Raw genomic sequence first — 14,010 nt, 5'->3', positions numbered from 1 at the left:
TTGTTACAGACAACGAGCAAAAAAAGGGCACTTGTAGAAGCCCAATTTTGCCTGGGCCCAACCAAACAGAAATCACACCAAAATAAAAAAAAAAATATGGTCCAGAGCCCATTTACAAATATCAAACCCAAACTACATCAAGCCTAAGTGCCCCAAACCAAAAAAAATCCTAAATCCCACCACAACCTAAACTATTTAAAAAAAAAACCTAGCATCGCACCCTACCTAGCCGCCACCGTACCTTAGCCTACCACCACCAACTGCTCTGCCACCGCCAATCACTCCTGTAAAAAGAAGAAAAAACACGCAACCAACAGCGGCAAGAACAGTAGAAAAATAATAAAAAAAATATTGTAAAATGGCTATAAAAATGCCAAAAGCAGATTGTAAGAGTAGGGGTTTTTTGCTTCTGAAATAAAAATCGAAATAAAAAATCAAAAATAAAGCAATCAAAAATATTCAAAGGTGATTTTTTATTTTTCTTTTTTTTCCTTTAATCTATTATATATATATATAACTCACCTGGTGGTCGTTTCTGTCGTCGGAGCCGAAGGGTTCTTTGCCTTTTTGGCGATTTTTTGGCCACTTTCTAAAAATCGACCCTAGATTCAAGCTTAAGGAGCCGAAATAGCCAAAAATGAGGTTTTTTTTTCTGGCCACTGTGGACAACGGAGCCGTCGCCGATGACTGGTGGCCATTGCAGCGATGAATTGCCGGAGCCATGGCCAGCCTAAGGAGGCCTTTAGAGAGAAAAAAAAAAGAAAGGTTTTTTAAAAAAAACCATTTTAAATGATTTTTTTGAATTTTTTTAAAATTAAAAAGGCCATCAATATGACATCATTTTGGCCTGGCTTCAGAAGCCCTAAAAAGACGTCGTTCGAAGCAGAGCCCAACGACTCGACCCGTCCATACAGTAGGTTCCGCGTGTTTTCGAAAAATAGCCTAATTGCGCATTTATTCCTTTCGTTTTTTAGGCGGTTTCCAATCCGGTCCTATTTCTTTTTTCCCTTTTTTAAAATTTACCATTTAATTTTGTATTTTTCCATTTTGATCTTTATTTCTATTTTATTAGCTATTTTTTATTATTTACAATTTATACTCTCTAATTTCATTTTAATTTCGATTTAATCCTTTAATCATTTAATTTCAACCTTTTATAGATTCTTATATGTATATTGTTCTATTTTTTATACTTATTTATTCACTTATCTATTATTTCTTTACTTTTTTTTACATATTTAAAAATTATATTTTACATCTCCTTAAGCATTTTTTTTGGTTGCCCCAAATTATTATTATTGTTACTATTTATTTTGTTTTGATTATTTATATTATAATTAAAATAGTAATTACATATATTCTTTTATTTATTTGTTTATCTATGTATTATCTCTCAAAATTATGATGTTTATATTTTCTTTACTCGTGCACTTATTTTTCGAATTATTCTTATTATTATCATTATTATTATTTATTTTTCTTATTATTATTTAATTAGTATTAGAATTAGTAATTATAATATGATTATTGCCATTGTTTATTTGGTGTTTTATTATTATAGATATATAGCATCATTATTTATTAGTATGATATTTTTGTTTTTTTTTCGTATATCATCATTTCGTTTATGCGTGTTATTATTTTATTATTGCTACAACCATGTCACTAATCGTGATCAAATATATTTACTCGTTTTTATACTATACCCAAATAAATTAAATACACGTTATTTCAAATGTTATGTTCGTTTTGGCACGATGCATAAAAAAGAGAATTTTTAAAACCGAGGCAATATTCGTTATTTTTGAAATATGAGGAGTTATGCTCCTAACTTACAAAGTATGACATCTTCTAAAACCAAAATAACCAAATATCATATTTAAAACAACGAAAAGTAAGATTTAGATAGTGATCAAATGGCGATTATTTTAGTTTTCGAGAATCCAAGGTATCGTGTCCTAACTTTCAGGACATGGTCTTTCTTCTCGATTAACTCGAAATAAGGCCTTTTCCATTTAATTTAATTTAGTTAAATCATATCTTAATAACATTATGCAAAAAGGGATTGTGTTTCAAATTCTCTTTAAATTTTCAATTTTCGACACTAAAGACATCAAGTAATCAATTAGGTACAAATTCTGGGCGTAACGAGGGTGTTAATCCTTCCTCATGCATAACCGACTCTTGAACCCATTTTCTTGATTTTTGTAGACCGAAAAATATTGTTTTAATAAATCAAACCTCTTATTAAAACGATCAAATTACGAGGTGACCCGATCACGCCTTCTAAAAATGATTGGTGGCGACTCCCATCTTCGTTTTCAAATATAAGTCAATTTAGAAAAAAAAGGGTTTCGACAATGTTCTTTAGTCTTCAAACTTTTCAAATTCTATGATTTAGTCCTTTTATTATATTTTCACTTTTAAAATACTTTAAATTAATTCTCATACCCAAAATAACTTTATTTTCATAAAAAAAATTATTTGACAAATTACTTAATTTTCAAAAATATTATTATATTTGCAACTAAAATAGTGCCATGTCTAGTCGAAAATTTTGAGATAATACGGATGCCTTCTAAATTTGATTGTTCAGCGTGATGGTTGGATACTCCTTTGTCCCAATGTACTTTCTACATGTGTTAGTAGCATTAATTTTAAAATATTAATTTTTATTTATTTGATATGAAAATTGACAAATTGTTATTTGCTATAAAAAAATTGAATTATATTGGTATATTATAGAAAATCCTTTCATCGTTTTCTTTATATTGTTACAGAAATGTTTTAAGGTTTTTGCTTATTTTTTCCAAAATAACTCGATATATTGTAAACAATGTTGTTATGAAAAGTGTTTTATAGATTTATTTTTACTAACCTTAATTTGTTTAAATGTGATTTTTAGATTGCTTTTAAATTAATTTTATTATTTTGTAAAGTTAGAATTTGAAGATTAGCTGTTAAAAGCTCAGCGTTATGATTTTTAATTCTGTGCGTAAGTTATAGATAGTTTATGAGTTCGTGACTGAACAACATCGTCAAAGAGTCGTTGGAATTCATATCTCATAAAAATTATTTTCACTTAGTTTAGCCTTGTCATGTACTTAGGTCCATCAGTTTACTTGGTTACTTTTATATCAATTAATTGTTTGGTTATTTGATTGAGTTGTGTTTGATGATTTTATTGATTTTAATTTTTCTAAGTATATTTTTTTATGAATGATTTATTATTCGTATGTTTAAATTTGATATGGGTCTGATTTTTCTTATTTATTGATTTGATATGTTTTTATAAAACCTTAGGATAACTTGAGTTTTAAATGCTTTAGTTTTTTATGTTTTAATGTACATAATTGAACGATTGGTCTAACCGGTTGCTCCGGCGATCACTATGACACTTTGGATTTGACCTAACTTCTAGGCCAAGTTTGGAATGTTACATTTTCTGTTTTAATTACAAATATTTAGACTTGTTGAATATTGGTATCATATTCAATTGCTTAGGATATTTATCTTGTTAATTAGAATAATTATATCTGTAATTGTTTAATTGATTCTAATGCTTGTGACGAATAACATTATTGGGTATAGGCTACATATGCAATTCATGTTATGTGAACATGTGATCTAATCTAACTAAACCCTACTTGCATGTGTTTGTTGTTTAGAATTACATCTCTCTCATTCTTAGTGCTATCAGTAAGCTAAATCCTAAATGCAAAGTTATAGGGTTGTTTATTAATAAAGGGAATAATTTCAACGAGCTTCCTCTTGTTTATCGACAAGGTAAAGAGAGATTGATTCTAGTAGAGATGTCAACAACTATAACTAATTTATTTAAAAACATTAAAATTATCTTTGTGTCGATGATCAGACTTCCATTATATTGACTTTCATATATATTATTTATCAATTCCTCTTTCATGAGTTTAGTTTTAATTTTTAATTTTAAAACGATTTTACTTGTTTTATTAAAGAAATAAGATTATCACCAGTTCATCTCCCCAACAATCGATCATCTTTCAGATGATCGTCACCTTAAGTTACATCTAGATCACTCTTAAAAGGTTAAGTCAAACAATCTAGTACATCAAGAGGACTCTAAGCATGTCCAATTTATCACTCCAATAGTCGATCATCTATGTTGACAATCCACAGTTTATCATCTCACAATCATCTTAAAGATCATTTGAGAAGATTTTTGAAGATATTCCATCTTGGCTTACTGGCATCCCTTTGCATTTGAAAAACAACGCTCTCTATGTAGTTGTCCGAGAACATTGTCGCCATCTACACTAAGAATAAAAAAAATATCGCGTGAAAGGTAAGAGGAGTATAAGCACAATAAACCCCCAAAAGATATCTTGACATTTTTATAAACTCATTCCATGAGTTTCTCTCTAAAACACCTTTGGCTAAAAGATTGACTTAGGAATAGGAGACTGGTCGTAGTGCCAACTCTAACACCATTTAGTTCATCCTCTCACTTTTGTAGATCATACCAAGCCTCTTAAAGCATCACAATAAGCTCAGACTCATACAAGCTTGAAGAGGACCCTAACAATGATATAATTGACTCAAATGCAAAATACCTTTCTTATCTCATGTTGTTACTATTATTATTACCTTAGTATTATTTTGGTATTAATAAATATTCAACTTAGATTATAATATAAATATACAAAAAAAATATGATAATTCATTATCAATATTATGATATATGAAATATAAGTTTCAAATACCTTTTATGCAGTTGATATAAATCATTTTTAATTTTTAATTTGAATATATATCATTTTTATAATTTATTATAAATGAAAGGAAAATTTTAAAAATAAAAATTGATAATACTCTAGAATAACGTATTTTTATGTATTAATTATGTATTTATTCTAAGTATGATCCTGCTAATTTGAGCTATTTATGATCTTTTATCTCATAGGGACTAAATTTGAGTCAAAAGCAAAATTAAAGGCCAAAAGGGTGAATTTAGAGATAAAATGAGCCAATGTGCGACACAAGGAAAAGTTGGTGCCAAAAGTGCAAGCATGGAGGACACAAGGGTTGAAATGCAAAAAGAAGAGATTTTATTCTATCAGACTCTATTTTAATTATATTGGGATAATTAATATTAAGATAATTATTAAGGATTATTTAATTTTAGGATTTTATTTTATTTATCTTTAATTATCTTCAATTAAATGTATTTATCTTTTGGGGATTTAAGTAGGATTAGACTATCTCCCCTAGCACTATAAATAGGGGGTGAAGTGACTCAAAAGAGATCCATATTTTTTCTGTAAACACTCTCTACCCAAAAGTCTAGGCTTTTGTTCTTCTTATATTTCCTTTCAATAAAATCTCCATTTTTATTATATTTATTTTCTTTTCCACCACAACCATGAGCCACTAAACCCATCTAGTCGAAGGTTGTCGATATTCCCCAAAAATGGTTCTTGAGGCTTAGAGTTCGTACTTAGCCTCCTCGCCGAGTATTCATCATTTCTCCGCACTACGGGGCTAACACTTTCGTCCATGTCCTTTAAGAAGTAAGTTTTTTAATGTATGCAAAGGCGGCCGCTTTGTATGTTTTGGAAAGGTTGCACAGTCGGTTCGTTAGCTTACTGCGTCAGAAGTTGGCGAGCCCAAGAGACAAACTGGCGTGGGATTCGCCATTGAGAAGTGTTGATCTAGCATAAAACAATCCTACAGAAACAATTGTTGGCTAGAATCAGGTTCCACTAAATCGTAAGTCAAAATCCTTGGAGCTGGTGGTCGTAGGCGTCCTCTTCCACTATAACTAGCTTATTCGGTTTGGGAAGGATTATCTAAAAGCCGAGGATTGAACCCAAGGCAGAACGAGACAACTGGAGGCTGGAATCTACCATAAGAATTTCCTTTCTCTCAACTCTATTTTTAATTTCTCGAATTATCGATTCAATATTCTTAATTCTGTTTTTATTTTATTTTTCATTTCCAGATCCAAACCTTTAATTCTGTTATTTTTATTTTCTTTCCAGGCAGGCAGGTTTTCTTTGGGCAAGATTCTGCCGGGATTTCACGGAATAAGATATTGTGCAAATCCAGTCTCTGGGGATTTGACCCTACTTCCCTTTTACTATTCTTTTCATTATTTATTAGGAATAGAATATTTTTAGTGCTTTCAACAACCGCATCAAAAATTGATTTCACTTAAAACGTGCTTAACACACCTTGATAGCTACAATTTTGATTAAAAATGAAAAATAACAAGCTTTACTTTCCTATTCTTCTACTCTTTTTTTTCAATGCAAACCAAAAAGGGTCTTTCGAATTTGGACAACGTGAAAGAAAAGAATAAATATTAACAAACAAGCAAAGCAAAGTCTTCAATTATTACAAAATTATATCTTATTGTGTTTTTCTTATTCTTCTTGTTATTTTTTAATTCCATTGAATTTTCTTATCGTTTCTTCTTGTTTTCCTTGCCCGCCATCACCAACCCTTCCTACCCCTCTCTTTTCTGTTCTTAGTGTTATAGGCTTATAGGTATTTTCCATTCTTACATACACAAATATTTTTCTTATATGCGAAAGATGGGTTTCGAGAATAAGAAAACAAGTCAAGAGAAGTTACATGGATGACTTATTGCATTTTCAAACAAATTTATATTTTTTAAAAATAAAATTTCGGGTCATCATAACACAACAATCATTAGAAATGAGGAAAACAACTGGTCTTAGTGACCAAATGAAAAGTTCGATAAAACCAATAAGAAAAGAGTAAAACAACTCCCCTTAAAAGAAAGCTTTGAACCACCAAGAATAGATACGCAAATTATCAAAGAGAAAACCAAAACTCGTTTGGAGGCAATACATCAAACAAATTTATACTTAAAATAAATTGAAAGGTGCGGAATTACCGAAGAGAAGTTTAATTATATTTGTTTGATTTTGAGGGATTTTATTAAGTATGATGCATTGTCAACATATATATTTATTTTGTGACATACTGTTTTCAAAAAGAAATACATGCCATTTTAAAATGCCCTTTATTATAAGTATACATACTGTTATTTTAAAACACAAAAAAAATCATAAAATTTGCATTTTTACATGCGATAAGTGGGCTTGACACATAGATTAATCTTCCTTGGCAACGAGACACCAAAGTTCTCAGTCATGTCCAGTTCATTCGGCGATATTCCACTAGGTAGCTCCCAATTGAAACAATGCACTAATTGAGCTAGAATAAGTTTAACTGTGATTAATCCTAATTTCTTCCCTGGGCATAATCTACGGCCTGCACCAAATGGGATGAGTTCAAAATCATGTCCATGAAGGTCTATATTGCTATCAATGAACCTTTCTGGAAAAAACTCTTCAGCATTATTGGACCAAGTATTAGGGTCTCTCCCCATTGCCCAAATGTTCACTAAGACCCTTGATTGTTTTGGTATGTAACAGCCATCAATAATTATGTCTTCCACTGACTCACGAGGAACTAGCAAAGGTGCAACAGGATGAAGCCTAAAAATTTCTTTCACAACCATGTCTAGGTACTCCAATTTTGGTAAATCATTTTCCTCTACCATTCTCTTGTTCCCGACAATACTTTCTAACTCTTGTTGGAGTTTTAACATTACCCTTGGATGCCTTAGGAGCTCTGATAATGCCCACTCCAATGTGGCAGCTGAAGTGTCCAAGGCACCCACCATCATATCTATTGTTATGGCTTTGATGCTATTCCGATCCATTATATCACCATCATTGTTCATTGGTTGATTTAACTCTTTAAGCAGTGTACCGACGAAATCATCCTGCTTATGTTGTTCATGGTCGTCAATGATCGTCTCGAGGGCTTTGTCAAGTTTTTCACCGAGTTTCTTTGTACGTGCTTTGAGTCCCTACATAGTTGATAATAATCAACACCATTCACTTAGTGGTTGTTTGTAATGTAATGTATATGATTAATTTGTTTTGATATAGTACATTAAAATACACACAAACACAATACCTGTAGGTCGAAAGCACCCAGAAAAGGAACAACATCTGCAAGATTGAAAGCTCCTGCTATGTGAGTAAGCTCATCAATAAGCTCCTTGAGGTTAAATCCCTCATACTTCTTCACATTCCCCAAAACCATTCTCAAAGTCATCTCTTCATTAAGCGCCCCAATCTTCTTACTAATGTTTACCACTTCCTTTGCTGATGCAGCTTCTTTCAAAGATTCAATGAAATGTGCTAGCACCTCCTTCCTCGTTGATGCAAACGATTCAATTTTCGATGCAGTAAAAATTGTCATATTACAAATCTTCCTCACACTACGCCAATATGATCCAAGTTCCGTGAATGCTATGCCCCTTTTGCCATTGTAAATTAATTCTAGGACTTGAAGTCTTGGCCTGCTTGCGAAAACAGCATCATGTGTCTTGAGAAATATCTCGGCGGCTTGAGGGGATGAAACGACAACAGTTGGCACAACGCCTAGCCTTATGGACATCATAGGACCATATTTTTTGGCCAAGTGATAAAGGGATTGGTGTGGAAGCATGCCTAACATGTGGAGGTTTCCAATAATTGGCAAGGGTCGCGGACCCGGAATGGCTTTCCCTTTTCCTTTTCCTTTTCCATTTTTGCTTGATGAGATGTAAAATAGAATGAAAAAGAAAGAGCAGAGTACCGCAAGGGCAGTGAGAAGAGTGGCAGCTGAAAGAGCCATTCTTGTTAATTGATTCAACTGAAGGATATGTCTCTACTGTCTATACCCTCCCCTTTTATTTATACATTTATCTATTAACTATAAAAATATATGCATTATTTGTAATCTGCAGATGAAAAGTCGTTCACGTTCGGCCGTCGTATTTGACCTAGAAAAAGAAATTTGGCGTATTTGGACAGCTGTTTCATATAATATTATGGATAATTAATTCAGAGAAATTATATTTTTCGAATCAATTATTACAAATTATTATATAGATTTTTTCTGTATGTTTACGAAATATGGTACAGGGTGTCATAACTCTTCGGCCATCACATTTGACACGAAACTTGGCAGTTAGCTGTTTTGACCATAAATTTGTCATAATCTGACGGCAGTTTAAATATTTAACTAGTTTTAAGCCGGTGTTTTGCACGGGATATATTAAATTTATAAATATAAAATAATATTTATTCATAAAAATTATAATTAAGATAATATCTATTCAAATTATATTTAGACAATTTTTTAATATAATATTAAAACATCTATCAAACTCATACGTACGAAAATTATATATTTATAACACAAATATATAATTAAAAATAACATATAATAAATAATAAAATATATTGTTTGAAACTAATTAATAATATGTAATATCTGAAACGTGTACGGGATTAAAATAAAATATTCGATTAAATTGTAAGTAAAACAAAATTTAAACACATAAATATATCGAATTACGAATACTTAATGATACAATTGTTTAACATGATGTTTTCATCAATCCTAAGTTGGTGTTGAGTTAATTTGTGACACCAACTCAATCAATAACATATTTAATCTATATAATTGATGGAGGTAACAAAATGTGCATATTAAAATAAAAATGTATGAAAATTTCAAAATAAAACTTTGGTTGAGTGGTAAATTAAATGTTTTATTAACTTAACTAGCATGGATTCAAATTCCACATTATGCATGTTTCTTATTGGTTTTTTTAAAAAAATAAGAATATTAAAACACCCTCGAATAATATAACTTGATTTAATTACGAAATGACATTTCCATAATTTCCTCGACCGAGTTGGTACCTGGTTGATACGTGACACCAACTCAATCAAGAGTTTAAATAATAGTATAGAGAATACTCTAATTTTTTTGATACAATGTTTAGAACTACCCATCCCAGCCCTTAAATAGGAGGATAAACACGTTTCAGCACACTCGAACCCACATCTTCCTACACTAGCATCAATGCCAATGCTAATACATCAATTTTAATATATATATATAACTTGACAAATGGATCTAGAATGATGAAGGTCTAGAATGATGTAATATATTCTTAAGATATAGTAAAATAAAATATAATATAGGGTAAGCTATAATAATGGTCATTAACGTTTACTGAAATTTTTTTTGTCATTGAACTATGAAAAGTTACATTTTAGTCACTAACATTATTGACTTATAACGTTTTGATCACTCGTCCATTAATGATTATTACAGTCTTAACGAAAAAATAAGGTGACACATTAATTCAAATGTTAATATTCAATTTGATTCATAGCTAAAACATTCAATTTGATTAACAGATAAGAACTAGTGGCACAAGCCTAAAGGTCAATCGAACTCAACTCAAAAACGAGGAAATATGGATATTCGAGAGTGGGGAGACATATTGAGGTTATGCACATACTGTAGGAACCCAGGGCATATGAAGCCAACATGTCCACACAACCCGGGAGCATTGAAGAGAAGAGCTAATTAAAACACTAACTTACCAACTTATCCGTTTATTTATTAATTTTTTCTGTAAAGTGGAAGTTATTAGTACTTTTCAAATAAGATATGTTACAATACCCAAGCCAAAGTTTTAGCCAAAATTGGGAAATCTTCACTTTGTAAAAATTTTATACTTAACAAATCGACGGAAAAAAATATGAATGAAAAAGTAATAGAAATAAATAGATTTAATAGATTTGTTTGGGGTTACTTTATATATATATGCCGAAAAAGAAAGACAATTGAGAAAGTAGGCTGAAAATTTTAAAATTTACCGATTTATTCTTTAAAACTATTATTATGCTTATCTCAAACACAAATAAAAATAAATCTACAAACTTCTAATTTCCAACCATAAGAAAAAAGAAAAAGAAAATTTAGGTAAGTGAAAACATGTGCTATAGGGAGCGTTTCACTACCGCATCAGTTAAAACACGCCACGTAAGACGTGTTTTCAGGAGAAAGACTAAAAACACGTCCTATATGACTCATTTTCACTGATTGTAGGACGCGTTTTCCTTTCTCTATCAGTAAACAACATAGATCAATAATAATGTAGAATTTCAGTATAACTTTTAAAATAATTTTTCTCTTGAAAATAATAATTTTCATTAATCTAAACAAGCATCAAAGTATTTAAACTTAAAACCCTTGAAATTTGAAACAATCCAATTTGCCATATTTTAATCATCAAACCATGGGAAAAAAAAAAGGCTTTTTAAAAAGCCGAACTGTAAATATAATTGCCAAGAAAAAGTAGGCCAATGAAGACAATTACGTTTGCTTTGCTTAGAAATTTTACTAAAAATAAAAAAACTCATGAACTATTGAAGGGAAGCATCAGGACACAAATAAAAATAAAAATTAGATATATTCTAAAATCCCCCATTAATCTAAGAAGAAAACAGGGAGATAGAGCCGCCGCCCACACCAACAAAATCACCACAATGGAGGACCATTGCACCGACGATCCTTGTCGCTCCCTCCTCAAAAAAAAGATCGTCCCGCCTTGAAGGGTGAAGAAGCAAAGCAGCTCAAGAAAGCTAGACTATATTAGTAACAAGTAAATCCTTTGTGTGTAAAAAATCTCGATATAATTTTGAGATAAAGGTGAATCGCAAGGCTTAAGACGACCCATAAAACATTTAATCACGATCAACTTTGCACACCTACTTAGGTATTGAGCATTTACCTGTAAAAATGAAATTATTTGGAATGTATAATTGCAACTCCGTAAAATGGAATTGGGTACCTTTTTTCTTACATTTGGAACCATTCATATATGTGGGGATAACGTATAGATTTATTTTAAACATATAAAATATAGATTTATTTTCGTTCAAGGGATAAGCGACTCACAGCCCAGGAACGTCTCTCAGCTCCCACCACCAGGACCGCCGATGAGCTCTCCGACCGCCATCTCCTCAAAGGAGATTTTATTTGGCCTGAGGAGGGAAGAAATCCGTAGAATAGAAAGAAAAACGAAAGAGGTGATAGGGGTCGGCAATCCACCGGGGGCGAAGCGGTCGGCCGCCCCTAGATCATGATCTGGAGTTCTTCCAAGGAAACTTTAGTAAAACAAAAGTTGAAAAAGGTCAGAATTTTGGTATTAAAAAAAGAAAAGAAAAAGAGAACACTCTTAGTCACATTCGATATTATGCTCAAATTCAATAAACAAAACAGCTAAAACCCAGGAGTGAGAACTAAGAAGCTTTTCTGTAGAATCCATTCAAACATAAAAGGTTCTTTTATAAAAGAATCTTGCATTGAATAAATAAACCCATGCAAAAAAGGAAAAAACTTACGTACTTGAAGAACATGAGAAAAATGCCAAACGATTCAAAAGAAATTATTTTTTTAGATTTTATAAAAAATTTAGGATAAACTATTAAAATAGTCACTTTTGTTTTCCTCAGGTTACATTTTGTCATTTATATTTGAAATGTTACATTTTAGTCACTTACGTTATCGTGTTGTAACATTTTAGTCATTGAGTCGTTAATTGTCGTTAACGGTATAACAGTAAGCTGATGTGGCCCGTTAAATAATCATTTCAAATGAAAATTTTAGGTTAAATTCTACAATTGATGCTTATATTTTTTTTTCATTTTGAGCAATTTAATTTTTTTCTTTTATATTTTTTAACTTCCTTTTTTTCTTTTTCTTTTTTCAATTCTCTTCCGCTTCTCCCTCTGTATTCCTCCATTCTTCATTTCTTTTAATGTAGTTTTTTTATGTTTTTCATTTGTTAAAACTAGTCCACAAGCCCACCTCACTTGAAAAAATTAAATTGTTCAAAAAAAATAAAAGTATAAGGACTAGTTTTAACAAATAGAAAACATAAAAAAAACTACGTTAAAGAAGTGGAGAAGGGAGGAAATTAATGGGAGAAGCAAAAGTGAATGAAAAATAAAGAAAAAAAAAGGAAAGTTAAAAGGACATAAAAGAAAAAATTAAATTGCTCAAAACGAAAAAAATATGGGGACCGATTGTATAAATTAACCTAAAAATTTTGTTTGAAATAATGATTTAATATGCCACTTCAGCTTACTATTACACCATTAACGGCAATTAACGGCTTAGTAACTAAAATGTTATAACGTGATAACGTAAGTGACTAAAATGTAACATTTCAAACATAAGTGACTAATATATAACTTGAGTTAAACAAAAGTGACTATTTTAGTAATTTACCCTAAATTTTTGAAACATTTATGATTTTTCTTAATTTTCTATAATTATAAATTTCAAATATATTTTTATAATTTTAAAAAATAAATAATGAATTTTTTAAATAGTTTTTATGTTTTTCGAAGTTTTTTTTTCAAAATTATTGTTAAAAAAGTTATAAAAGCAAATGGAATGTTTTAACTACAATTTATAGATCAAATTGAATACTAACCCTTGAATTAATGTAACACCTCACTTTTCTGTTAAGGTAATAAAGGTCATAAACAGATGCACTAAAACATTATAACTTGATAAGTTTAGTGGCCAAAATGTAACTTTTCATAGTTTAATAAAAAAAATTCACCAAAGATTAGTGATCATTTTTATAGTTTACCCTATAATATAAAATATACTTGTAACATTTTAGACCAATTTTTGGAGTTTTTTTTTTCTATCATCGGTAGTGAATATAATAATTATTTTAATATTATTAGATAAAACTGAAAACTATAGAATTTTTTCTCAATGTGCAACTTTTAATTTGGTACAATTATATAAATAAAATTTTAATTTTTATACATTATTTATCTATTTTCATTTAATTTTGCATATTAAAAAATTTTAGTTATCATAGATAATTTTTTTTGTATATGCATTAAATAAATTTAGAATAATAACACATCAATAACGATATTAGTGGTTTATCCCTATTATTATAAATTGGATGAAAATGCTAAATAACCTGCCCTCGGATAGAATAAAAGTAAGTAGAACAGAATTAAATCTAAATAAATCAATAAGATTAAAATTTTAGCTTTAGATACAATTTTCACTCCGGCTTTAAGTTTTTTTCCTCCAATCAATAAGTTA

General features: G+C 30.2%; 1 protein-coding gene across 1 annotated transcript; it reads right to left on the bottom strand.

The window, feature by feature from the left end:
• Positions 1 to 6,957: 6,957 nt before the first annotated feature.
• On the bottom strand, positions 6,958 to 12,211 carry LOC107892025 (cytochrome P450 CYP736A12). Its single transcript, XM_016816992.2, has 2 exons — positions 7,996 to 12,211; positions 6,958 to 7,885 (listed from the first exon to the last, which is right to left on the bottom strand). The coding sequence occupies exons 1-2, from the start codon at positions 8,698 to 8,700 to the stop codon at positions 7,091 to 7,093; spliced, it is 1,500 nt and encodes a 499-aa protein (XP_016672481.1). The 5' UTR covers positions 8,701 to 12,211; the 3' UTR covers positions 6,958 to 7,090.
• Positions 12,212 to 14,010: the final 1,799 nt, after the last annotated feature.

The sequence above is a fragment of the Gossypium hirsutum genome, chromosome D09 (genome assembly GCF_007990345.1).
Source record: "Gossypium hirsutum isolate 1008001.06 chromosome D09, Gossypium_hirsutum_v2.1, whole genome shotgun sequence".
Lineage (NCBI taxonomy): Eukaryota > Viridiplantae > Streptophyta > Magnoliopsida > Malvales > Malvaceae > Gossypium > Gossypium hirsutum.
The sequence above is the reverse complement of the archived record's forward strand: the minus strand, read 5'-3'. Positions and strand labels throughout refer to the sequence as shown.

Excerpts from the sequence above, each read along its gene's own strand:
- LOC107892025 (XM_016816992.2), bottom strand. The coding sequence starts at position 8,700 with ATGGCTCTTTCAGCTGCCACTCTTCTCACTGCCCTTGCGGTACTCTGC. Across the intron at positions 7,886-7,995 it reads TGGGTGCTTTCGACCTACAG|GGACTCAAAGCACGTACAAA; the intron begins GTATTGTGTTTG and ends TCAACTATGTAG.